General features: G+C 55.6%; 2 protein-coding genes across 9 annotated transcripts; both read left to right on the forward strand.

Annotated features, from left to right (window-relative positions):
* Window positions 1–7,399: 7,399 nt before the first annotated feature.
* Window positions 7,400–7,654, forward strand: MYMX (myomixer, myoblast fusion factor; the record flags this gene model as incomplete). Its single annotated transcript, XM_082847559.1, has 1 exon — window positions 7,400–7,654. One exon carries the CDS (start codon window positions 7,400–7,402, stop codon window positions 7,652–7,654), a length of 255 nt encoding a protein of 84 aa, XP_082703685.1.
* A 1,896-nt stretch (window positions 7,655–9,550) lies between these two features.
* On the forward strand, window positions 9,551–22,211 carry SLC29A1 (solute carrier family 29 member 1 (Augustine blood group)). Of its 8 annotated transcripts, none has more exons than XM_082848894.1 (13): window positions 9,551–9,569; window positions 15,583–15,664; window positions 17,545–17,626; window positions 17,741–17,943; window positions 18,048–18,187; window positions 18,471–18,605; window positions 18,700–18,797; window positions 18,945–19,023; window positions 19,465–19,562; window positions 20,063–20,171; window positions 20,420–20,505; window positions 20,931–21,130; window positions 21,455–22,208. In XM_082848894.1, the coding sequence occupies exons 2-13, from the start codon at window positions 15,636–15,638 to the stop codon at window positions 21,564–21,566; spliced, it is 1,371 nt and encodes a 456-aa protein (XP_082705020.1). In that variant the 5' UTR covers window positions 9,551–9,569; window positions 15,583–15,635; the 3' UTR covers window positions 21,567–22,208. The 8 variants fall into 8 exon arrangements, with proteins under 8 accessions (XP_082705020.1, XP_082705023.1, XP_082705017.1 ...); XM_082848897.1 differs by having other exon boundaries at window positions 9,552–9,569; window positions 15,520–15,664; XM_082848891.1 differs by lacking the exon at window positions 9,551–9,569 and adding an exon at window positions 12,115–12,187.
* The last annotated feature ends 4,404 nt before the right edge of the window (window positions 22,212–26,615 follow it).

Here is a 26,615-nt window from a genome sequence, read left to right on the forward strand (position 1 = left end):
AGACATTGAAGTTGTTTCCAGTTTTTGTTGTTGTTATTACAAAAACCATGAAGGGACATCCTCATACATGTCTCCCCGTGCACATCTGTGAGAATTCCACTAGAGTCACACCTAGAAGTAGAATTGCCGAGTTCCAAAGGAAATGTGTGTTTCCAGCTTTACCAGATATTGCCAAATTGCCCTCTAAAACAGTTGTGTCCAATACTCCATGAATTTCTGCTTCTGAGGGGTGTGAAATGAGAGCTCTTTCTGGATATATTTGCACTTTCCCATGAGCTAATGTGGATAAGTAGCTTTTCACATTTATGGACCACTCATGTTTCCTCTTCAGGAAATGACCTGCCCATATCTTCCGTTCACTTTTCTGTGGGGGGTGTGTGTGTGTCCTTTTCTTACTGATTATAAAAGTACTTTATTTATGATTGATACTGAATCTTTTTCAGTTATGTGGATTGCAAATCTCTTCTCCCAGTCTGTGGGGGACTGTCTTTCACTCTGTGGTGTCTTTTGTTATTTAAAAGTTTTTAATTATTACTGAAGCTGGGTGATTGACACAGGGGGGTTCATTATACTGTTATCTCTATTTTTGTATAATTTTGAAAATTACCCTAACAAAAAGATTTGTAAAAATCTATAGAACAAATAATTCTCTATCATCCCAAATTCCTAAAGATCATGTCCTATATTTCATAGTTCTACTTTCCACATTCAGGTCTCTAATGCCACTGGAATTTATTTTTGTAGTCGGTGAGCCAGAGAATCAAAGATTATCTTTCCCTCATAGATGGCCAACTGTCCCAGTTCTATTTCTGATCCTGTATGTCCCTTCTCCTCTGACCAGAAATTTCTCCTCTGACCAGACATTTCTCCTTTGCACCGTATATCCTTAGGTCTGTTTCTATGCTCTCTATTCTGTTCCTTAGTCACTGCGTCGATTCTTACATTTTGCCAGTTTTAATTCCCATATTACCAGATTGGCCAGAGTAGTACCTCTCAGGCCAAACTGGTATCCCTTCTTTTCCTTCTTCACATCACGTGGCTCTTCTTGGCCCTTTTTCTTCCCATATAAATTTTATGATCAGCTTACCCAATTCCAGAAAGGAAAAACACAACACTGTTGGGTTAGTTGGAATCGTGTTGAATTTCCAGATTCATTTGGGGGAGAACCAACATCTTTTTAACCCAATACCTTCCTGACCATTACCTTGGCACGTCCATGTACGGGGTCTTCTTTTTTGGTCCCTATGTAAGAATTTGTATCTGTTTTCTCCATGAGGGTTTTGCTCAGTCTTTGTTAGATTTGTTCCTGGGGCCTGGGGGGTTTACTGCTCTCCCCCTTCACCGTGCCAGGCGCGTCTGTCCTCACCCCCTACCCCTGCCCCTTGGTCCACGCCCTCCCCTCCCACTGTCCAGGGGGCAGCTGTCCTGCTCCAACAGCTGACTAGTTCTGTGAGGGCTTGCAAAGTGGACACGGCTCCCACCTCCCACCTCGGGGCCCGTCAGCTGAGTCTGGGGCAAGGCACAGTTGTTTCCGTGGGGGCAATGAGCTCCATTCTGTCCGGGCCCCTCTCTGGGCTTCCCTCTCCCCGGCCAGAGCAGCTGTTCTTGTGGGTAAGGAAGGGCCCCACCTGTCAGCTCTAGTTACTCTTTCAGGCAACATCCAACTCCCTGACCCCTTTTCTTTGTGTCTTATGAGCCTGTCTAGTGTGCGTCTTATGGCCCAATTGCCTGTTCATGGGTCTGTCGTTGCCTGGAACTGGTGGGCAGCGGAATGGTGGTCATGGGAAGGGACCGTCCCTCTCTAACCTCAGAGGACCTGCCGTTCCCACAGTTTTCTCTTAGTTGTCACCATGTTCAGGCCTCAAATCCTAAAATTGCCCCACTCAGGTAGATTAATGACTACAGTCCCAGGGAGAGAGGTGTGGTGATAGGGCTGGCACTCTGCCCTTCCCCACAGACACGTTCTATACCTGGCTGGCCTCCACACCTGCTCCCCGGCACCTGCTCCCCGCAGCGCTGCCTGTCCTGGATGAGGCCTCCCTGGCCTCTTCTCAGAATCTTTGTTTGGGGGTCAGCGCTGCCCTCAACCTCCCACAACAGGGAAGGGCTGCAGGCCAGTGCTGATCCCCCAGGGGTGATGACAGGGCACTGGAACATGGCAGAGCCAGAACGCACACCTCCATTGCTTCTTCAGGCGTTAACTGAGCCCCAGAACCCACTCTCAGTAGCTGTTCATGAGTGTCAGGGTGCCTCATAGCAGGTCTTCACGGAGCAGCCAGTAGGGCTGGGCTCAGACGTAGGATGTGCTGGGAGGGACAACCCAAAAATATCAAGGAAGGAAACGTGTTTTTGTAAATTTTTAAAAAATCTTCGGGATTTCCCTGGCAGTCCAGTGGTTAAGACCCCACACTTCCAATGCAGGGGGTGTGAGTTCGATCCCTGGTTGGGGAACTAAGATCCCACATCTTAGTGTGGCAAAAAAAAAAAAAAAAATTATGGAAATATAGTTGATTTACATTGTGTTCATTTCTGCTGTACAGCAAAGCGATTCAGTTATACAGTACATATATATATATTCTTCTTCATATTCTTTTCCATTATGGTTTATCACAGGATAGTGAATATAGTCCCCTGTGCTATACGGTAGGACCTTGTTGTTTATCCATCCTATATATAATAGTTTGCATCTGCTAATCCCAAACTCCCAATCAGGAAGGAAACTCTTGTTTATTGAACACTTTCTAGAAGCCAAGCTCTGGACTTGGTAATCTCCCATCTCTTGATCCTGTCAGAGGCAGGTTCTATGATGATTCACATTCTAGGGAGGAGGCCTGCTGCACAGCACAACTCCAGGGGGGTCACTCCTGCCCCCAGTTGCACAGCGTGCAGTCTGTGCTCCAGCCTCCAGAGTAGCCCGGAGAGGGTCGCAGAGCTGGCACGTGAATCCAGACTGGAGTGACCATCAGAAGCACTCTTCACCTCCCTGTTTGGGTCCAGGCAGAGTGAGTGGCTGTGCGGTACAATGGTTTGAACCCCTGGATGGAGACAGCAGAAAGGGGTGGGAGGAGTGGAAGGCCCAGTGTTCTCAGGTCTCGAGAGAAACCATTAGCTCTATTAACAGCTCTCACCACCGCCTCCTGTTTGTCCATCTGTTTGTCTGTCACTCTGCTGACTGCTGGTGTGTGAGTCCTGTGTCCTCGTCACCAGGTACACACTTGTTGTTGACATGAATGACCCAATTAAATGATGTCTATGTATGGAGGGGGGGTCCCCAGGACACCTCTGTGCGGCCCTGAGGATCTGGGGAGAGGACCATGAAGGAGGACCTCAGGGGTCACTTACTGCTCAGCCCACAGGCCTCAACTTCACAAGTTGGCGCCCAAACACATTTTTTTTTTTAATTGCCTTTGAGGAACAGGAGGTTTGACCAGTTTCCTCCCTGGCCAGCAGAGTGTTGGAGGCAGGGGTCAGAACCGTGCGTGAAAGATCCATTACACGAGGCTAAGTCAGGAACTAGAAGGAACTGCTGCTCTCTGGTAGCTTTGTTGCCGGAAGGGATGGTTATCTTTCCAGCAAAGGCTGAGGAAATCCTTTTCTGCCTTGGGGCGGGCCGGGGGATGGGATTAATCCCAGGTGAAGGTGGGAAGGAGATGAAGAAGTGAGTTAATCCCAGGGGGGGACGAGGGGTAGAGAATAAACTAAAACCAGATCCAGGCCCTGGACACAGCCGCTGCCCCTCCCCCACCTCCCTTCCCAACTCCCTCTGGGGTTTCCTATTGTTACCAGAGACGACATCCTGTTTCCTTTACCTGCCTTACTGTCCCAGGCCCCTGGCGTCCCCTACTGTCTCAGGGAGCAGGGGTGGGACAGAGGTCTGGCCCCAGACGCAGAGTCCAAGGATCTCACAGCTGGAAGATCTCACAGCAATGGAAACTGACCTGGGAGGTATGGGGTGCAACTTACCCAAGGTCACAGCATTGCAGATCTGGGTCAGCACTTGGGCGGGCCTCCACAGTTCTCTCAAGATTACATACTTTGTAGGTTCCCAGGGGGAACCTGACTTCCCCTCCCTTAGGCTCAGTGTGGTGGTCAGTTCCTCCTCTCCAAATGCCTCTCTCCAGCTGACTGTGGCCCACAGGACTCACACACATCCTAGGAATGTGTTTGGATCCACAGAGTTCTGGGGCTCAGTAGCACAGGCTCTAGGACAAGCAGGCCTGGGTTTGGATCCCATCACAGAACCTTTATTTATTTATTTATTCTGACAAGGAATGTTTATTGCCGAGCACTAGGGACAGAGCAGCAGACAAAATAGACATAAGTCCCTACTCTCATGGAGTTTACATTCTAGTGAGGGAGGCAGATAATCAGTAAGGTAAGGAAGGAAGATACACAGCCTGTCAGAAGGATTTGCTGAGGAGATAAATAAAGCAGAGGAGGGGATGGAGAGAAGGCAGCAGGAGATGGGGTGGAGGGAATGTACTGTTAAATAGGATGGATGGGTAACATCTGGGTGAAGACTTAAAGGAGGTGAGAGGTGGAGCCACATGTGGATACCTGGAGAAAGCTTTGTAGGCAGGAGCAATAGTACGTGCAAAGGCCCTGAGGCGGAAACACGTCTGGCACAGTTAAGAGCAGCAGGAGGCCAGCGGGGGCAGGCAGGGTGAGAGAGGAAAGGACTAGAAGTTGAATCAGGAAGCCAGGGGGGACAGTTAAGAGCAGCAGGAGGCCAGCGGGGCAGGCAGGGTGAGAGAGGAAAGGACTAGAAGTTGAATCAGGAAGCCAGGGGGAGGTCAGACACCGAGGGCCTTACAGGTCACAATTAAAGCCTTTGGCTTTAACTCTGAATGAAAAGGGAGCCAAAAGGACAGGATCTGACTCATGTTTTAGAAAGATCATTCTGGTCACTGTGTGGAAAAGGGAAACAGGAACACCAATTAGGAGGCTAATACAATAATTCAGATGAAAGATGACAAATGCTCAGTCGAGGGTAGTCAGGGCAGCACTCGTGAGAAGTGGGGAGATTCTGAATATTTTGAAAGCAGAGCCACCAGGATTTACGAATGTGGGTAGTGAACTGTGATAAGAAGAGAGAGGTCAAGGATAAATTCCAGGATTTGGGCCAGAAGTAACTAGAAAGAGGCAGTTGCCACTTACAGATAAGGGGAAAGCCTGAGGGAGGGGCAGGTCTGAGGGGGAGACTCGGCTATTTATTTGCTGTAATTCTGGGTAAGTTGCTTAACCCCTCTAAACCTCAGTTTCCTTATCTGTACAAAGGTCATAATAATCATTCCCCTGCAGAGTGATGGTGAGAATTGAGTGAGATCATGAACTCACAGGCGTGACGCACATACATACTCAATACACGTTCCACCCACAGCCCAGGGATGACCATCACAGCTCCTCAGGAAGGGACAGGAGGGAAAGGAAGACCAAACCTACACATCTGTACTTTGGCTCCTCTCCCGGCCCAGCTTCCTCCAGGAAGAAGGGGGACAGACCTTTTCGACAAAATTGGAAGTTTTCTTTCTTCAAGGCCTTTGATGGTTTAGGAGATGGTGATGATGCTAATGGGGGATGGTGGTGGGCTGATGATAAACGATCATATTCCCATGTCCTTATTCTTATAAAACCCTTTCATGGCCATTATCTCATGTGAGTCCATCAAGGCAGAAATTATACCCATTTTATGAAGTAGAAGAATGAGGGTGTGGTTAAGACTCTGTGCTTCCAATGCAGGGGGTGCGGGTTTGATCCCTGGTCAGGGAACTTGGATCCCACATGCTGGGCGGCCAAAAACAAACAAACAAAAAAAAGAGGTATTTTTAAAAATTTATTTATTTTTTTAAATTTTTATATTATATTGGAGTATAGTTGATAAACAATGTTGTGTTAGTTTCAGGTGTACAGCAAAGTGGTTCATTTATACGTATACATGTACCCACTCTTTTTCAAATTCTTTTCCCATTTAGGTTATTACAGAATATTGAGCAGAGTTCCCTGTGCTATACAGTAGGTCCTTGCTGGTTATCTATTTTATTTTGTTTTATTTTAAAATATTGATTGATTGATTGATTGATGTACTGTGTGGCATGTGGGATCTTTGTTCCCCGACCAGGGATCGAACCCGTGCCCCCTGTATTGGAAACGCAGGGTCTTAACCACTGGACTGCCAGGGAAGTCCCTGGTTATCTATTTTAAATATAGCAGTGTGTACATGTCAGAATGAGGTATTTAAAAACAAAATAAAACAAACCTGGGCCATCTCTCCCTCACTATCTCATGGAACTCCATTTAATCTTTGGGAGAAAACGTGGGTGAAGAGGGTCCTGACGTGGGTATCTCTCTTCCCGTCCCTGAGTGGGAGTGCTGCCCAGCTGTGTCCAGCTATGATATGGACTGTGACCTCACGCCTCTATTCCAGGAGAGGGCCCACAATGCCTGCCCCGGTCCATTCTCCATCTCGGCCACTCTGAGCATGCCCGGTGTGTGGGTTGCAACCTTACTGCTTCTGAGGTTTGGGTCAGTGGGTCTCATACATTGTCCCATTCCAGTCACTCCTCCCAATTACTGAGGTAACAGACGAGGGGACTGGAACCCAGAAGAATCAACGTGCCTCAGATCACACCATTAGAAAGTGCAGTGCAGACTCTGAGGTCTGCACCCAGCAGGAGGAATTCCTGCATCACTTCTTCCAGCCCAGCTGCCCCCATCCCTCCACATACCAGGTGCCAGAACACAGCTGTCTCTTCCTTGCTCCCCCAACCCAGGCAAGCTGTCCTGGGTGGGGCTGAGCTGGGTGGGGCCAAGCTGGGTGGGGCCGCCCTGGGTAGTGTCCAGTGAGACTGTAGCCCCTGCAGGCAAATTCAGCTGGACACTGATGCTAAGCGGCAGTCCCTGCTGGTGAGAGCTGGGCTGCTGTGGGCGGTGGGGCACTGGGAGGGTAGGAAGTGTCTGGTTTGGGTGGATCAAGGTCCCTGAAAAGAAAACTTAGAATTGCCCAGGGAAGAACTACTGTTGGATTGAGGGAGAGGGGTTAGGGAATGTCAGGTGACTGAGAGTGCACAGGAGGAGGGGGTGACTAGAGGAAGGGAGGGTTTAAGGGACAGTAAGAGCCCCTGGAGGCTGGGAATGGAGAGCTGTAGGTCCCAGCCCCGAATTTACTCTTGCCTTCGCTGTTTGTCTCCATCTGGGCTATGGTGAGTGTCCTCCTGACCCAGCCACCCTTCCCAAAGCAAGGGCATCTGGAAAGCAAAAATGACCCGTGAATTGGTATCTGGGGGCAGGAGGGTATAAACTGAAGCGGGGGTTAAATCCTGCCCACCTCATGTCTTTGCCAGGTGAGGAGGGAGCAGGAAAGGCAAGCCTAGAGTCTAGATCGCCTTGGAAGTCACTGGCCATGCCCACTCTGCTGCTCCCGCTGCTGCTGCGGACGCTGCTGGCCCGCCTGCTGCTGCCTGCTGCCCGCCTTGCCCGCCGGCACTTCCTGCCCCTGCTGCGCCGGCTGGTCCACCGCCTGGGCTCTCAGGATATGCGAGAGGCTTTGCTGGGCTGTCTGTTGTTTGTCCTCAGCCAGAGACACCCGCCGGATGCTGGGGAGGCCTCCAGAGTGGCCCGCCTGGAGAGGAGGGACAGGCTAGCCTCCCAAAAATGAGGCCATGAATCCTGGTAGCAGCTGTATCCACTGAAACGCTTTCTTTTGGAGTAAGACAGTCCTGGCCCCATCACTGACTGCAGCCTGCCCAGTGGGCAGAAGACATGGTGGGGGACAGAGCATGAGAGGGGTCCGGCCAGGACATGCCTCCCCACGCCCCCGACTCCCAGCAGAGATGATTGGAAGGATGCTCTGCATTTAGCAGAAAACCCATCATTATCCCTCCCTCCCTGCCCCTGCATTCTTCCCAAGAACTTTTCTTTTCTTTTTTTTTTGGCCGCACAGCATGTGGGATCTTAGTTTCGGACCAGGGATCGAATCTGCACCCCCTGCATTGGAAGTGCAGACTCTTAAACCACTGGACCGCCAGGGAAGTCCCATCTTTTTAATTTTTTTTCCAAGAACGTTTCTAATTACCTCTGGCCTGTGAGGGGAGAGGAACTGACTCTCCTCCCTCTGCCACCCCCACCCACAGGCAAATGGGGACATGAGGTCCAATGAGGGACAATGCTTAACCTAGCTAATCCAGACTGTCTGTCTTTGACTCGTGATTTACCAAGTAGTAAGACCTTGGTTCCCTAGGGAGTCAGTCCTGCCTCCAAAGCCCAGCATACATACAGCAGGTGCTCAATAAATATTTGTTGCTTTGAATGCCTGGGATGTCTTTGACAGTCTTTGTCACACTCCTGCACTGCATGACAGTCGAACCTGTCCAGAGGGTGGGATGGGGAAACAATTCAAGGCTTCCTTTTGCTACCTATTCCATTGTCCCTCTCGGTTTGTACATCCACTTGCCTAATTTGAGTATATTACACTGTAAACCAGCAGTCTTGGGTCTGCCTGGCCAGCTCAGGGTAAGGAGGTAAACGTCCTCCAGCAAGCGTGGACACTCTTCGCAGCTAGTGGTGTGGGAAGAGGGAGATTTGTTTGCTGAGGGACCCTGTGGGCAGCCGCCCAGAGGAGCAGTGTAGAAATGCATACCCCTGAGGGGTCCTCTGCTCCGGATGGGATCTAAGGGGTAGCGGGTGGGTGGGGTGTGATCTGAGGAATTCACCTATTTCCCCTCCCCAGTGGGAGGCCCCTCGGGGATAAAATAAGAGCTGTCAGAGGTATTTGCATGCCAGCCTCCGGATAATTTGCTTACGGTTCCCATGCAATACTCCTCCCTCCCACCCTCCTCCAGCGAGTCCTGGGCTCTCGGTTCAAAGTGGGAAAGTGAGGAGTACAGGCTCCTTTCAGGACCCTCACCCCGTTAGCATACCCCTCAGAAGGTTGGCCTGGGGGAAGAACCGAGACCAGAGCTGTGGGCCCCCAAGCCGGCCCAGCGGGCTTTTCCGCCAGACCCCCGCCTCCCCACACCCCGGCACCATCTGCTTCCTCCCGGAGTCCTGAAAAGCCAGTGCACGTGCTCGACCCCTTCGGGAAGGTGGCCCGGGGGAGGGGCGGGGTGAAGGGGATTCGAACCCCTGGTCCCCTCCAGGGTCACGGGCGCCTTTATTTATTTCGCCCGCTCCGGGCCTCCCCTCCCGCCGGCCTTCCGGAGCGCTCCTCACTCCCGAGCGGCGCCGGCGGGACCGAGCCAGCCGCGAGGCGCGGGGCTGGCGCCGGGATCGCCCGTTGCAGCCCCTTTGCCGCCCGGCGGTATAGACCGGTCAGACGCGGCGCGGACTGCGGTTTCCGGCCACGACGACGGCCCCAGTCCCGAAGTGAGGAGGCCAAATGGAGGCCTGTGAATTTCCGTCCGCGCTCCCGGACTCCGGATGAGCCCTCCGCAGTCCCTGCAGGTGCGCTGGGAGCAGAGGCGGGGCCGCGGCGAGGGGGCGGGGTCTGCGCGTGTGGGGCGGGGGAAATCAACGGAGTCTGCAACTGCGGTTTGTGGCGGAGGAGATCATTTTCCCAGACTTTGGAGGCCGTGGTGAGATGACTACCCTACCCTAACCACATTCAGTTGTCTCCAAGGTCGGAGACTTTCCCAGAGCAGAGGATAGGGGCAGAGGTCTGAGAAATGAAGCTGGAAAACCAAGCCCAGTCTTCCTGAACCCTGATCCCCGTACACACCCACAAGAAAGGTGAGGGACTTGAGGGTGTCCGACCCCGAGAGGGCCGGATTCTGGCTTTAGTTTAGTTGATGTTTTGTTCATCATGGATTTTTTTCTCTCTTTTTTTGTATTAACTTTGATTTAAAAAAATATTGCCTTTAAACATTATTTATCTGGATTCTGGAATACTTGGGCGCCCCCTTAAATATTGCAACTCAGGCAAGTTGCCTCTCTGGCCTCTCCCTAGTCCCAGCCTGCCAGAGGGCCACAGAGATAGAGTCGCAAACAGGACTAAGAACATAACAGTCACGAGACGAGTTGGTGACAAACTGCGGAGCCAAGCAAATCCACTTCCAGCAAACACAGATGGAGGCAGGGCTGGGGAAGGACAGGACTGGTTGTGTGAGGTGATGAGGAAGGCTTGGGGCCTGGAAGGGGGAGGAGGGAATCAGGGCAAGCCACAGGCTCAAATAGGTGGGGGATCCGGTGGGGGTGGGGTGCAGCTGGATCAGCCCTTCACACCCTACCCCTGTACCCGGGACCTGAGGGAGCCAAAAGATTGGGCAGAGGGTGACAAGGACTGGCTGGGCCTGGAGGGCACAGGCCACTGTGAGTCGGGCTCCGAGGCTGTCCAGCAGAGGGCCCTGGCACCCAGCAACCATCTCTGCGTAGGGAGGTGGCTCTGGAGGGGTGTGGGTGCTGGCTGGGGGCCCAGGCAGGGAGAGTGCCAGACAGGCTTCTATCCAGCAATAACAGCCCTGGCTGTTGCCATCTAGTGAGAAGGCTGAGCTTCAGCGGGGGTGGGGAGGGAAACCAGCCTTCCGCTGTCTGGCCTGTGACCCTCACCACTTCCCTCCAGTTTCTTTCCACTTCCAGCCCCCTTTGCACACAGCTGCAGCCAATGGCCACCAGCCTGGGGGATCCATTTGACCACGAAGGCCTGCCACCTCCACAGACTTAGAGACGGGAAGTGAGGATGGGGAGAGAGACAGGGGCCGAGCAAAAGGGGAGAAGAGGGCCAGGAGAGGAAGAGAGAGGCTGGACAAACACAGGGTAGGAATGGGGGGAGGGAGACCCAGACATGAAGCTGCCCTCAAGGCATGGGGCAGTGCCTAGAAAAATACCACTCATACCCCTCTTCCTGCCCTCTGTTTGGTTAAGACCAGGAGATGTTGGTATGTCATGTCTCTGTGGGTCCCTGAGCCAGTAGGCTGGGAACAGCCCTTCTGAGTATCTTGGGGTGCATCCACTGATCAATCCTAAGTAGAACAACTACCCTTCCCGTCAGAGCCCAGTCTGTTCTCTGCGGAGAAGGCGTGACTCTGCCTTATCCCTACGATGTTAGTACTGCTAATTGTTAATTAGTGCCTATGGCTTCTCCAGGGTACAGGCCTCTTGGTTAACTGGGGCAAGGGTGTGGGGGGTGAATTGGATTTTCTGTCCTCAGCATCTCTCTAGCCTTTGGATTGTTCTCCTATAGTGAGGGCTGCTGTAGGGGCAGTGATCCCCCCATCCCCTAGATTTACTGACCAACGAAAAAGGAGGGAATCCTTCCCCCTCCCTTGGAGGTACAAGAAGGACTGATCATTCCTCAGCATGCCCACCCCCTTCCTCCTCAGCCAGGGAGGACATGGGGCTCCGCAAGGCCTCCACCTCTGAGTATCAGGACCATAGGATTAACTCAGGCTATAAAGCTGTTACGGGCTTTTTCTCTTCCTGTTGCCAGCTGTGCCTCAGCTTTTCCAATGTTCTGGATTTAGAAAGGGTGAATCATGAGAGGGCTACAGGGCTGTGGCTCCCCCCACCACGCCACACACATCGCTAAGTCAAAGTTGTCGGTGAGCGGATCTGTGTGGGAAAACCCAGGTCACACATCATGCTGATTCCGTCGGAGGGATCCCCGGCGTGGGGTCTGGGGAGAGGAAAGGAAAGTCTGACTCGAAGAAAGTGGCACTGAAAAGGGAAGGGGACGCTGGAAAGGAAAAAGGTGCAGTGTGAAAGAGATGGTGTGGGAGGGGGCTTGGGGAGCCATAACAGAACGTCTGAGATGGTGTAGGGGCGATGCGGGGGCCGTCCGGATCTGTCTGAGCGGGTTTGTCGCTGGGAGTGTCTCGAGACAGCTGTGTAGGAGTTTGTGTAACCCCAGCGCGGAGACCGGGGGTACCCAGTGTGCTGCTATACCCTCCAGCCCCACGTGCTCCGTGATGGGGCAGGGTTTGGCGTGGCAGCGCCCCCAGAGGTCCTATCTACAGAAATAGTGCAAGGTGTAGGCCAGGCGGCGGAGGGTCTCGAATCGGGGGTCCCTCTGAGCCGGCAGCCGGCGTGCGGGGGGCGGGGGCGGGGGCGGGGTCTCGGCGGACGCCGGAGAGCGGGCGCGGGCCGGGGCGTGCCGGGGCGGGGCGAACGGAGGGCGGGTTTGAATGTACTCAGGCGGGCGCGGGAAGTGGCAGGGAAAGCGCGCAAACCTCCACGCGGGAGGACTCCTTCCCAGCAGGTGCTACCCGGGGACTGGGGGCCGGGGAACCGGGGGCCGGGGGTCGCCGGGGTGGAAGGCGCCGCTTGCCGCCTGCCACGAGAGCAGGGAGGCCGGGCCTGGCAGCTGAGCGGCCGGGGGAGGGGACGCGGGGTGGGCCCCACCTGAGCCCCACCCCGCCCCCGCGCTGAGCTTGCGGAGCCGCGCAGCACGTGGCGCGCCGAGGCACGGGCGCAGGGGCACCTTGCGGGGACCCGGACCCGAGCGGGCGTGGACGACTTGGCTCCCGGGCCTGAAACCGGTTGTCGCGGAGCTGACCTCTGCAAGGGGCGGGCGAGTTGAAGGTTAATCTCGATCAATTCTTGTCGTTGGTACTGGGGAGGGGCCGCACCGTTAACTGCGTTGGGTGCAGGGAATGGGAGTGGAGGAGCTGTCTCTTTAACCACCGCCTTCTATTGGCCGAACTCGTGTACCTGGCCTCCCTTCCTGGGCGCGTCCTCATTTATTCCCGGAGAGAGGACCCTTGCTTCACTCAGAGAAAGAACAAAGACATACCCCAGATTTTCTTCCCAGGGGAGAGCTGTGGTGGAGGAGGGCTGGTCCCACCCCTGCCCCTCACCCCTCTTGGGGCCGTCCCTTTGCCCGTTCCTCTCAATCACCTCCAGACCTTCCTGCCTTGTCCTCCTGCCAGTGTAAGCTCTCCTTGCCAGGATGTGTGTGTAATGGGGTGGGGGAGTGCCTTACAGCTGACACTTAGTTCAGGCTGGAGGTGACCTCGACCCCTACCTTATTTTTAATCCCTTACTTGGAGTAGAGTTACCCTGTCTCCCAGTATAAGAGGCTGGCTGGGAAACAGCCTTTATACCTTCCTCCCCACCCAGGAAGGAGCCTAGAGTAAGCTGCACATTGAGTTTGAATTCCAGCTCACCCATTCACTAGCTCTGTTATCTTTGGCAAATGACTCAACCTCTGTGAACTTCAGCTGTCCTCGTCTGTTCTCGTGGAGACAGTCTTGTACTAGCTTGTGGTGGTTGCAAGGGCAGCCGAAGGCAGGAGAAGGTATCTGCAGGTGGTGGCCCCATGTGGGATCCAAGGAGGTGGTGAATTTGATGCCACCACACGGGTGTCTCTGGAAGCTGGGGTCATGAGAGGTGTTTGGGGCCTGGGGTTGGGGAGGTGCTCAGTTTGGTGGCTGCTGTCAAGGCCTCATCTCGGCAGGCCAAGGCATGGCTGAGGAGCACCAGATGCTCTGAGCTGGTCTCAAATCCCCAATTGCTGCCGGGCAAAGGCAGACAAAAACAAAATACCTGGGCTGGTGGGCTGAACGTCAGGATGTGGGCAGGGGCAGCGGGCTGCCCCTGGAGTTGAATTGTGCCCAGGACTGGGGTGAGGACAGTTGAGAACAGAGAGCAGGGGTGTAGCAGAAAGAAATACTCCTCTGAGCCTAGAGAGATTTTACTGAGGAAGGGGAGATACTCTATTCTCCGCACCCCCCCCCCCCCATCTCCCGCCTGCGCGTTGAAGCTGCACGTGCTCTTTACTGCCAGGAATCTTGCCTGTGGAGGGTGAGGATGGAGCACAGGTTAGGGTGAGGTGAGAAGCTGGGGATTCCCCTCACTTCCTCTGCCCACACCCCAGTGTAGAGCCCTCTCGTCCCCATCCTTCTGGAAAATGTATAAACTGTCATTCACCACTGTCCCAAGTGCCTAGAACAGTGCCTGGCTGGCATGCAGAGGTCTTCGGTAAATATTTGTGAAAAGGAAGAGCGCCTCCATCTGGAGCTATGTGGGTCTGCCCCTCCCCTCCTTGTCCTATGGCCCAGATGTGGGCTGTGGGGCTGAGGAAGGCCTTGGAGAGGCTGGAGTTTACCCAGGGAGGGGTTGAGAGGAATTATTGGAGGGGGGGGTAGAAAGGCCCATCGTGGTCCTTTCTTGGGGTCCCCAGGGCTGTGGTCTCAGGCTGGGACCTGGAGCACTGGCTGCACCTGTGAGTTGACCCACCCCCTCAGCTCCCCTGCTGAGACTGCTGGCTGTTTTATCTCCCAAGCTACAGGGCTGGGTTTTATCTCCCTGGTTGTGTTTGTGGGGAGGCTTCTCAGAATGGGGCTGCTCCCTCCCACAGTGAGGCCTGGGGGATTCTCTCCTGATATGCCCTGTGCCGCCACGTTCATTCTAGACCCTTACTCTGGAGGAGCCCATGGACAAGGCCTGCTGCCTGAGCCTGAGCTAGGACCACCTCCCACAGACCACCCGGGCCCCCTCTGCCCCCACCCTTCTGCTGGCAAGTCTGGGCAAGTCTGAGTGCTGGTCCTGGTGGGCAAGGAAGCCAGTCCTCGCCCAGAACGGTAGAGCTGGCTCCAGAGCTAGGCCCACACGTTGGGGACACACCAGCACACGCCTGCCTGGCTTTCTATGCCATCCGAGGGAAAGCTGTTTCCTCTGCTGGTGCCAGGGAGCCTCTCCCTGCCTGAGCAGGGAAGGGATACTGAGGGAGGAGGCTGGATGCCTGGGGACTAGGCAGCCTCTGCTCCCATCCCTCCAGTCTTCCCTCCAACTTTGTTCTCAGAAAGGGGAAGAGGACATGGGAGTGAGTCAGAGAGGAATCCGGGGGGGATGGGATGACCCTGTGGCCAGGACTGGGGGTCAGGGGAGAGGCTGGGTCCCCACACACATCCTGAAGTATGTTCCTGGAAGACTGGCCAGGAACCAGGGAGCCTGTGGGCAGTGGCTGGAAAGGATGGTTAGGGTGCCACCAGCAGAGAGGCTGGAGTCTGGGGTGCCCCCAGGAGGGGACAGGCTCTCCAAATCCCACCCTAACCATGAGCCCAGGGGCTCCTTGGGAGTGCAGAGAGGTCAGACTTGCAGAGAGAGCTGGGGAGGGAGGCCTCGCTGGTTTGGCCTCAGTCGTCACCCCTGAGGCTGCTGCTTCTGCGGATCTGTTTGTTTTGTGTCCTCCCTCTTCCCTCCCCCTATCCTCTCGCTCTTATCTCCTTTCTGTTTCCCTCCTTCTGTCCCCACTTCATTGTCATCACTGTCCCTGACCCCTCCCGCTGTCTCCCCTGCATTTAGCTGTTCTTCTCTCCCTCTCAACCATACCTCCTCCTCCTTCCCTCCTGCGCTCCACCCTCCTGTTTCCCTGCTTACAAACTGCTTCAACTGCTGGATAAAAATAGCGGTGGCAGTGGCCAGGCCAGGCCGGGAGCCAGGTAGAGCCTGAGCAGGCAGGGGGGCCCAGCGGGCCAGGCCCAAGGGGTCAGAGGGAGCAGTCCTGAGAGGCAGGGCCGGGAGTGGGGCTTTCCGGACTCTTCAGCCTGCCCGTTCTGTCTGCCCTGCCCTCCTCACCCCCCAACCAAGAGTCTGAAGAGGCCTGTGGGGAAGCAGGGCCGAGACAGGACCTCACACTGCTTCTGCCCCCAGCAAGCACCGAGGGAGGAGGCTATCAGCCAGGCATAACCAAGAACACCGTCACCATGACAACCAGTCACCAGCCTCAGGACAGGTACTGGGGGACCTGGGCTGTGAATCCAGGGGAGTGGAAAGGGGTCTCCAGGAGGCTGGATGCCATATGCCTTGGAATTTGGGGTTGCCACCACTGGCGGGCCTTCCGGCTATGAGGTAGCTATGAGTCGGGTCTGCATCAGGGGTGGGGGCCCTTCGTGTTGTGGCTGGGTGCTGATGGGTGCTGATGGGGGCAGCAGCCCCTCCCTGGCCTGTCAGAGTTTCCAGTGCTCAGCAGCTTCCAGCTCCTGCCAGCACCGTGGGGAGACATCTGGCAGCACCCCTCGTTTCTGAGCTGGCCTCTGCCTCACCCTGATCCTCACTCTGACCTCCCTTTCACTTCCCCACCTCCGGAGCCGAGGAGTTCCCTCCGGTTAGACCTGCATCCATGATCACGCATGTGTGTTTTGGGGGAAGAGGTTGTAGCTGGATGCAAGTTCTCCCAGGAGTCTAGGCCCCCAAAAAGTTGATGAAGCCGTGCCTGGGGTCCAAAACAGCCTTCCACCCGGGCCCCCCAATCCCATCACCGCTCCCCTGCCCATCCTGTCCCCCTGTGCCAAAGGCCATGGAACTAGGCCACTTCTAGCTGTGGGACCTTGGGCACTTAGCTTTATGTCTCTGAAACCATCTCCCACCTGTAAAAGAGACGTGAGATTTACTTGGGTGGGAGGGAATTTAAGGACACATAGTAAGTACAGGCCCCAAGCTGTTTGGTTGATTCCCTCCGCAGTGTCTTTTGTTCCCAGGCTGCCTGCCGCCCTATCCCAGCACCCCCATCTGGTGGCAGCTCTCTGAACCCCTTCCCCTTCTCCACTGGCCTTGTGGCACTCACCCAGCCCCACTCTGGCCCTCTGTCCTCTGGGGCCTTGGCTGGGAATGCTCCCTTCCTTTGGGCCTCTCGATCAAGGCCTCACCTCTCTTCCTCAAGGTGGGGAATATATGAGGGAGTTGGGGGGGCTGAACTTGTCAGGGCTCAGACCTGCCCACTTGGGGTGCCTACCCAGGCCTCCAGCTGGTGCGGCCAGGCCCTGCGCTCTGGCTAGACCCGTCTGCTCGTTGCCTTGGGCTTGTCCCTGCCAGCTCTGTGAAGAAAGCGGGTGTGGGCTCTGGGGAAAGTATGGCAGACACAGGTGGAGACCACAGTGGGAGCGCCCAGGGCTGTCTGGGGAAAGCTGTCCCGTCGCAAACAGGCCCTGAGGGGTGGGGCTTGGGGCAGTGACCTGGCCTAGGCTGGGTGGTGCTTATTTACCCTCGGGGGCCCAGATGATGTCCAGTGGCCTGGTCCCTCCTGGCCTCTCCTACGTGGTGCAAACTACAAAGCTGGTCCTGTCTAGGCCAGGAAAAAACAGCTCCCTCACTTCCCAGATGTCCCAAGGCTCCCTGCCTGCCTGCCCTCCTAGATCCAGAATGGTCTGGGAGTTTCCTGACCTCAGAATCCTCTTTGGAGAGCCACGCAGCCCTGCCCTGACAGTGTAATCACTTCCAGCCTGCCTGGCGGGGGTGGAAGAATTGTGTTTGCTTTCTCACTCACCCTCCCACCCCTAGCCTTTAGCAGGATTTCCAAAACCACCTCCGGATGTGTGGGTCACACTGGTTCCCAAGCCTGCAGCGTCCCCTGAGTCTTTGGGGCTGAGAATGGTCCTTTGGGCCATGCCCTTCGGTCCTATGTCCCTGGTCCCCTTCCCTCTCGGGACTCATCTGTGCCCTCTCCCCCATCCCAGGCCACCTCTCGCTCCACATACATACACAAATAGGAGGACGCATGCCCTGTGCCCTGGGACAGCTGGAGAGATGGAAGGGGAGGGGGCTGCCCCAGGTTTGATTTGGGAAGGAGGGTGGGATGGTGAGTCACCTGGCCTCACTTTCCTCTCCCATCCCCAGGTACAAAGCCGTCTGGCTTATCTTCTTCATGCTGGGTCTGGGGACGCTGCTGCCCTGGAATTTTTTCATGACAGCCACTGCGGTGAGATGTGGGGGATGGGCTCCCAGGGGCATGTCCACTGGGCACGTAGGGCCTGGATCTGTGCTGTGGGCACGGGGAGAGAGGTTCTAACACTCCTCTGTGCAACCCTCACAGTATTTCACAAACCGCCTGGACATGTCCCAGAACGCGTCCTTGGTCCCTGCTGAACCGAGCAAGGACGTCCAGGCTTCAGCCGGCCCCTCAGCACCCTTGCCAGAGCGCAACTATCTCAGCGCCATCTTCAACAACGTCATGACCTTATGTGCCATGCTGCCCCTACTGCTGTTCACCTGCCTCAACTCCTTCCTGCATCAGAGGTGAGTGCCCGGGCCCCCACCCTGACCGCTCGCTGCCTCGTGCCCTCCCTGGGCTGAGCCCCTGGCTTTACCACCCGTCTCTGCCGTCGTGGCCTCTCTGGCAGGATCCCCCAGGCTGTGCGGATCCTGGGCAGCCTGGTGGCCATCCTGTTGGTGTTCCTGATCACTGCCATCCTGGTGAAGGTGCCCATGGATGCTCTGCCCTTCTTTGTCGTCACCATGATGAAGATCATGCTCATTAATTGTAAGCCGGGCTGGGTGGGGACCTGGGGCAGAGGTCTTCCCACATACCTGCCCCTTTCTTTCACACCCACAGTTGGCCAGAGAGAAATCTCTTCCTCCCTCTGGGTGGTCAGGATTCAGAAGCCTGAGCGGGCATGGACCAGGTGTGGGAGAGGAGGCCCTGGGAGTGGGGAGAGAAGGGCCGCTCAGCGTCAAGACTTACTGGGAGTAAAGCAGGAATTGCAGGGGCCCCGGCCACCCACCCGGCTCCTCCCTCCCCTGCTGATGCCCACCCTGTTCCCCAGCGTTCGGTGCCATCCTGCAGGGCAGCCTGTTTGGCCTGGCCGGCCTCCTGCCCGCCAGCTACACAGCCCCCATCATGAGTGGTCAGGGCCTGGCAGGCTTCTTTGCCTCTGTGGCCATGATCTGCGCCATCGCCAGTAAGTCTTGCCATCTGTCTGCCTGTCGCCCTGGTTGTTGTTGTGGGGAGAAGGGAGGGGGCCTGTCTCTGATCGCTGACACCCTCCACCCCAGGTGGCTCGGAGCTGTCGGAAAGTGCCTTTGGCTATTTTATCACAGCCTGTGGGGTTATCATTTTGACGATCGCCTGTTATCTGGGCCTGCCGAGGCTGGTGAGCTCTTGGAGAACACTGGGTTTGGGGTCTAGGGCGGGTCCAGGACTCCAGATCAAGGGTGTTATGGGTGTGAAACCTGGGGGAGGTGGAGATTCTGGAGATTCCGCTTCTGAATCCACCTTCCTGGTCTCCCTCACTTGATAGGAATTCTACCGCTATTACCAGCAACTCAAGCTCGAAGGGCCCGGGGAGCAGGAGACCAAGCTGGACCTCATTAGCAAAGGTCTGAAGAGACTGAGGAAGCTGGGGTGGAGGACAGTCTGCCCAGCAGGGAGGCAGCATGAGCTGAGGGCAAGAATGAGCGTGCTGCAGTGATGCCAGAGGCGAGAGGGATGAGGGATGGGGTGAGGGGTCACAGTAGTAAATAGGGGCTGGGATAGAGAAGCTGGGGGGAGATCCTGGGTGGCCTTGAACGCCTGAGGACATGGGGAAGCAACTTCAGATTCTCGGACAGGGCGTAGCCTGCCCTGAGGCTCCTGGGAGGGGTCAGGGGACTTGCACAGTGGGAGTTCGAAGGCCGTCTGGGCTAAGTGTCAGGGCGCGGCTGTGCACTGGCTAAGGGAATGCCCGCCCTCAGCTGACCCCAGCCCTTGCGGGGATTGCGCCGTCTGTTGCTCTGCCCCTCCCACAACTTGAAGATCCTTCCACCGCCCGCCACCCCCAGGAGCGAAGTCAAAAGCAGGCCAAGAGGAAGCCGGAGTTTCAGCCCCCAACTCTCAGCCCGCCGACGGAAGCCACTCTGTCTGCGCCATCCTCAAAAACGTATGTGGGGCTTGGGCATCCTGCCTTCCAGCCCTCACCCTCTTTCCCTCCTTCTGTCCCTTTCCCCACCCCACCCTCCCCCTTCCTGGCACTGCCCATCCCCTCCCTCCCTCTCTTTTTTTTTTTTAATTTATTAATTATTTATTTATTTTGGCTGCTCCGGGTCTTAGTTGCGGCACACGGGATCTTTGTTGCATCATGCAGGCTTCTTAGTTGCAGCATGCATGCGGGATCTAGTTCCCCGACCAGGGATGGAACCCGGGCCCCCTGCATTGGGAGCGCGGAGTCTTACACACTGGACCACCTGGGAAGACCCCATCCCCTCCCTTTCTGACTGGAGACTGGCCACTTTCCTGGATTCTCGTGTGTGTGTGTGTGTGTGTGTGTGTGTGTGTGTGTGTGTGTGTGTGTGTGTGTGTGTGTGTGTGTGTTGGGGAATCTTGGTTCTTTCATGATGCACAACCGCCATGAAGACACAGACCTGAGTCCCTTTCCTCCAGATCTTAGTCCCGGCTCTCTCCGTCTGCTTCGTCTTCACCATCACTATTGGGATGTTTCCTGCCGTGGCTGCCGAGGTCAAGTCCAGCATTGCGGGCACCAGCGCCTGGAGTGAGGACCCTATGGGTTCCCAGGATGGGGAAGGACAGGGGCTCCAGCAGGGCTAGGACTCCAGGGAAGGGGAGCTTGGACTGCTGTCTCCCCAGCCAGGCTCTCCTGGTCCATTTGCCCTTCCCTGGGCTGGAAGCATCTTCTCCATTTTATAGCTGGGAAAACTGAGTCCCAGTGAGGGTCAAGGTTGTAGATTCTGCCTCTCTTGGACCTGCTAACCGTTCCCTAATCTACTCTTTCTCTTCCAGGAGACTACTTCATTCCTGTGTCCTGTTTCCTGACTTTCAATATCTTTGACTGGCTGGGCCGGAGCCTCACAGCCTTTACCATGTGGGTAAGTGAAGGAAGGGGGCACCAAGACCCTGTGAGAGGGGAGAGTCCAGCCTGAGACCCAGAGAGGGAACCAAGAAAGTATGGTGGAAAGGCGACCATGCTTTTTTAAAAACCAAGACACAATCTACGTATAGTAAGGCGTACAAGTTGTAGGTATACAGCTTAATGACTGTATGTACACACACAAGTAAACATACACACCCCCCTGATAAGCACCACCCAGGTCAAGATATAGAACATGGCCAGCACTCTAGAAGGCTCTGTCATGCCCCCTCCCAGGCAGTACCCCTGAAGGGTAACTCGGCTTTGAGATTTCAGTTCAGATCCTGAGGGACCCCAAATGGAGCCCTGGGGGCCTTGGTTGGGGGCCTGGGTGTGCCCTGGGGGCTGGCGCAGCCTGACTGAGACACTGCCTGGTCTCCGCAGCCTGGGAAGGACAGCCGCTGGCTGCCGATCCTGGTGCTGGCCCGGCTGGCCTTCGTGCCTCTGCTGCTGCTGTGTAACGTCCATCCCCGCCACAACCTGGCCGTGGTCTTTGAGCACGATGCCTGGTTCATCTTCTTCATGGCTGCCTTCGCCTTCTCCAACGGCTATCTCGCCAGTCTCTGCATGTGCTTTGGGCCCAAGTGAGTGGGGAGTGTGGTGGTCTCAGGAGGGGGCTGGTGCTCCAATGGGGGACACTCAGTAGAGGGAGAGAGGGCAAAAGAAGATTCCTGATCCTGGAGCTCAGGGTTTCCAGGCTGAGAGGAGCCCGCTGGCCCTAGGGTCCCAGGCAGTGGTGGGTAGGAGAGGGGTCGGGTGAGGGAGGGGCTCCCAGGGAAAGGTAGAGACAGCCCCAGTACACATCCCCCCAAGAGGGGAAGTACGACAGGTGGGTAAGCAGAATTAGATGCTCTGGGTGGAGCTGGGGTAGGGGCCATCCTAAGTTAGGCTCGCCCTCCCTCCTTTAGGAAAGTGAAGCCAGCCGAGGCAGAGACGGCCGGAGCCATCATGGCCTTCTTTTTGTCTCTGGGCCTGGCGCTGGGGGCTGTCTTCTCCTTCCTGTTCCGGGCAATCGTGTGACCGAGGATGGACGGAAGGATGGCACCGGCCGCCTGCTCCTGCCCTCCTTCTCCTTCCGGGATGGGCAGGGGTCCTCTGGAGGTTTTCTTTTCTAGCCGACTTCTGCTGTCTCACGGCCTGTGCTGGGCCCACCATCCAGGCCTGGAGGAGAGAGCCTCTGAGGATGGACGGTGGGGACACTGTGGGCCTGAGAGTCAGAGTTGAGGGAGGGGACACGGCCTCTGTGTCTGCTCATGTGCTCCCCCCACCCACCCCCCGCACTTGGCTCTGATCGATCCCTGCCTGGCAGAGCGGCAGAGGCTCCTAGTCTCAGAGAGTGTGTGTCATGTGTCTGCCTGTTTGCCTGTACCAGGGGTGGCTAGGGGTCAGGACTGCTTGTTCTGAAGTCTTATCTGATACTTCTGCCCCCTTCTCCCCATGTGCCTCTTCCCTCCACCTCCCCATGTTCTTGCCCATCATGAACCCTGTACAGTCGCCATTTTACTGACTTTTTTTTTACACTCAAACCAGGTGCCTTCAAAGGCTCTCTGATTAAATAAACTCTTTTTTTTTTTCCCCCCCCTCTCCATGGCTCCCTGTGTGCTCCAGCCATGGCTTCATGCCCTGGAGAGTCTGGGGGGATGAGCCTGACCCAGATGGGCCTTGGCCAGCACTGGGCCGGGGTCCAAGACAGGGGGGTGAGGGTGGGTGTTGGTCCTCTTAGTTTCAGAGTGACTACAGTACCTCCTGCTGGGGCCGCAGAGGAGGGACAGGCCTGGAGCCAGGACACCCAGACTGTTGGCCGAGACAGAGGAAGGCTATTTTCCTTTGCCGGTTCATCCCTTGTTTCATAGGCCTGGGGGTGGAGACAGTGCCCCATCTTCCTTTTGTCTTCAGTGTCACCCCCTCTACTCTGTCCTCACCCCGCAGCCCGGGGACTGAGTTCTCTACAAATGACCAGCTCTACCACCCTGTCCCCCCAAGCTCCTGGCTGCGCTCCCACCTTCCCAGCAGGAAGAGGCTGCAGCCCAAAGGTTCTGCCCTGCCTGGCACTCGGCCCTGACACCGAAGTCAAGGCAGACTTCTTGGCGAACAAGGGGCCTGTGTGTCCTCAGGGAAGCTGGGCCCCCTTTCTCTTCCCAAACTTTGGCCAAGGGAGGTGTGCGGTGGCTCGGGACCATGAGAGGCATCGGTGGAGGGGGCCATACTGCTGGGTCCCCCTTCTCAAAAAGGACTCTTGCAGATAGGAAATGAAACCGGAGCTCTGGCCTCTGGGCTGCCACCGCCCCCACCCCCCACACCCTTGGCACTGCTGTCCGGGCTTTATTTCTGACAGTTTAATTGAAGGCGTCAGGCTTCATTAAGGGCTGTTAGCACATTTTTAAGGGCTTTTGATGAGCTCTGAAGTCCTAACAGGGGAGTTAAATATATCATCATAGGGGGAACTGGAGTCCACAGAAATACCCCAGGGTACACGCCAAACCAGGGTACAGAATCTGAGGTTGGTGGAAAACAAGGTGTTCTTTCCTATCAGTTTCAAAAGCAGAGGGTGCCCTGAGTGTTCTCTCGTCCCTGCGGTGCCCTTTGCCCACAAGGCGGAGAGAAAACTGCACCCTTGCTCTGCTCCCTCTCACTCCATCTCAACTTCCGAGAGTCCTACTGGGTTCCTTCCTCAGCACCACAGCCCCTCAGGGACCCTGTGCTTCTTCCCTGGGTCGCTTCTTGCCTCCTGCCTGGCCTTTCAGGACTCCTGCCAGGTCTCCTGCAGCCCATCCCACACACGGCAGCAGAATAAGCTGAAAACATATTTAGTCACAGGCGGGTCTCTCCCTGGGGCGCGCCAAACATTTCCTGATTACCACCACCAGCGACAGCCAGTTTCTACCATTGCTTCTCCCTCTGCACCTCAGAACTTTTGTAACTGTGACTATGCTCTTAACTCCAGTTACCAGACTGTCATGTTTTTCAGGTTTGGGTCTACATTCTCTGTTTTCACTCTTTAAGCTCCCAGACGTACTCGAAGATGTTTGCTTCCTTGCATCTGTTTGTCCAGCCTCACAGTCTTCACAGGCCAGATTCCAGCTGTGTGGTAGCACTCATTTCAATGCCTGTTCCCATGAGATAGAGATGGGTGTTAAGTAGGTTTCTCACAACTCCAGCAATGGCTTGAAGGACAAATTTAGATTACAGTCGCATCTTTCTGAACTGGAATTGATGAAGAAAGTGACTAGACTCTTCCAATTTTTTTTTCTCATGCAAATGCCAAAAAATATGAGTCTCACTCGTGTCACTCACGCCCTCAGTGTCCTCACCTGAGAATGGGGAGCTCTGAGGGGTTAGGAAAAGTAGCTCCTGCCAGGGCTTCCCTGGTGGCGCAGTGGTTGAGAGTCCACCTGCCGATGCAGGGGTCACGGGTTCGTGCCCCGGTCCGGGAAGATCCCACATGCCGCGGAGCGGCTGGGGCCGTGAGCCATGGCCGCTGAGCCTGCGCGTCCGGAGCCTGTGCTCCGCAACGGGAGAGGCCACAGCAGTGAGAGGCCGGCGTACCGAAAAAAAAAAAAAAAAAAAAGTAGCTCCTGCCGACCCAACTGCAGTGATAGCCCCCGGCCACAGGGGGGCGCTCTGCAGATATCACCGCCTGTGGGAAGCAGGCCGCTCTGGGGCCTCACCACTTTTCCCCTGTAAGGTGGGCAAGGGCTAAACTTGTGCTGGTCGTCACCTTCCTCCCGTGCGACATTCCTGCCCCATGTATTGGGCGGCTGTATTCCCTGGAGTGGCTGCCACTGCAACACAAATTTCCCTCTTGTTTAATCTTAATATGGTGAATTGTTGCAGCTTCAAACTTGAAAAGCTAAGAGCCCCAGTAAAATTAGCAGTCGTCCTTAAAAATAGAAGTGAAGCGTCGGGTATAACGGATGAATTGCAATATACCTGTGTTTGTATTCTTTGGGGTGAACATGGAAAGAGTATGGTGGGAGCAGGTGCTTGACAGGAAACCCCCAATTATTGGGAAAATTATCCTCAGGATGTTAAACTCTGATAGGGATTCAAAATGGATGTGAGCAGAGAAGTGCAGAGTCACCTTAAAGAGATAGCCCGGCTGTGGCCGGCAGGCCCCGCCTGAAACCCAAGTCCTGACACTGGAAGAGTGGCAGTCGGAGGGAGAGGGGCCAGGCTGGTTCTTGGGGCAGGTCGGCAGTGAGTGTGGAGATGGGCAAAGCCGGCGTTCCCCCTGCTCCGCCCCCCAACGCATCAGGGGCCTTTGTCGCAGCTTGGCTTCTCCAGCTCATCTCCGCCCGACCTGGCTTCCTGCACGGGTGCCCTCTGGGAGAACATGTGCTCACTAGAGCCCCTCACAGCTTCGGCGGTCCTGGTGCTACCTGCCAGTCAGCCCCTGACGTTCTGGCTCCAGACAGCCGGGCAAGTGCTAAATGAGTCAGCGGGACCCCACAAAGCAGGGGCTTCTGCTCATGACAGCTACCCCCTCCCATGCCTTCCTGCGGGTTGGGTGATGGTTCAGATTCAGAGCCTAGGATTCCATTCTGGGCCTGCCAAGTACCAGTTGTGTCACCTTGCACGAGCCACCTATATCCTCTGTGGCCCAGATCCCTTGTTCTTTAAACGGGGTAACATGTACGGCTTGCTAAGGAAATTAAGGGGGTCTGCGGCAGAGCCTGGGTGCAGGAGATGAGGACCCTAGAGACACGTGGTGCCAAGAGTCATTAGGATGACCTCAGCCTGGTGGGCTCGCTGCTCCCCTTGCATGCCGTTCAGCCCCCTCCCCCGCATCTTCAGCCCCCGAAGCTTCGAGAACCAGGCCTCATTTCCTTCACCCCAGCCAAGTGCGAACGGCCACAGCCTTCGGGCGGGACAGCCGAGAACCTCAGGACCGGGGCGCGAACGAGGGAAACCTGGGTTCTGCTCAGCCCCGCCCGCCGCTAGAGGGGGAAGTGACGTCACCCGTGACGCGCGCTCCCCCTGGCCGGAGCGCAGCCTCTATCCACGCAGCCCCTCTCATCTGACCCCTGGCAGATGGGGGTCCAGACTCTACTGACCCTTAAGTCCGGGTGCCCTTGAGCCAGGCACTTTCCATCTCGGAGCCGCTTAATTGTAAAGCAGGGGTAATACTACTTGCCTTGCCTACCTCTCCCGGTTGTGAAACTCCACTGAGTTAATGAATAACGTTCACCTGTCGCTCCTCGTACATATACTGACTCCACTGATCTAATAATCCTATGGAGTGCTGACTATTGCCATGCCTGTTTTACTCCAGAAAACCGAGGCTGAAAAGTTTAAAGGATAGAAAAATATTTTGTAAACTGCAAAGCACCAGGTAAGTTTAAGTCTCTGTTTCTCTGTGTGTCTCAGTCCTCGTCTTTCTCCCTCTCCGTCTCCCTCCCTCCCTCCCACTGTCTCTCACACACACACACACACACACACACACACACACCCCTCCCTCCCTCTCTCTCTCTCACACACACACTCCCTCCCTCCGTCACACACACACATACACACACACACACACACACACACACACAACTTCCCAGGCAGTGAAGAGCATGGAAAGGTACATGAGATAGGGGGGCCTGTAATGCAGGCTTGGTGCACCTGCCTCCCAGCCTCCAGAACATTCCAGAGAGGCATCTTCTCTTTTCACATCCCAGCCTCCTAGGATCCTGAACTCGCTTGACATCCTTCCCAGCTGAAACCAGCAAGGTCCTTCCTGATGTGTAACCTCAGTGCCTCCTGTTCGTGAGTTCCTCACCACCCACCAGCAGTAAGTACCACAGCCCTACCGGTCCTTTATCTGGTGCAGGTGGGCCAGGCAGGCACTGGGCCCAGTGGATGACCTAGAAATCCAGCCAGTTGAGACCTGCACATTGAGCAGTGACTTGTGCCTCGGGCAGGACAGGTGGCAGGCAGAACAGTTAAGTAGGTCAGGGTTGTTTGTGGCGTCACCCGCCCCCTGCACCTTTTTCTGCCTATAATCTGCTCTGGGCTGAACCAATTTAGGGTTACGTTTTAGCTTCTTAGTCAAAGGGGGCCTGGAACACTAAATAACACCCAAGA

This window comes from Leucopleurus acutus (assembly GCF_964270905.1).
Source record: "Leucopleurus acutus genome assembly, chromosome: 10".
Taxonomy (NCBI): domain Eukaryota; kingdom Metazoa; phylum Chordata; class Mammalia; order Artiodactyla; family Delphinidae; genus Leucopleurus; species Leucopleurus acutus.

Bases quoted from the DNA above. Each gene is read 5' to 3' on its own strand.
- SLC29A1 (XM_082848894.1), top strand. From the start codon at position 15,636: ATGACAACCAGTCACCAGCCTCAGGACAG. The intron at 15,665-17,544 runs GTACTGGGGGAC...TCCCATCCCCAG, and splicing joins AGTCACCAGCCTCAGGACAG to GTACAAAGCCGTCTGGCTTA. The intron at 20,506-20,930 runs GTAAGTGAAGGA...TGGTCTCCGCAG, and splicing joins TCACAGCCTTTACCATGTGG to CCTGGGAAGGACAGCCGCTG.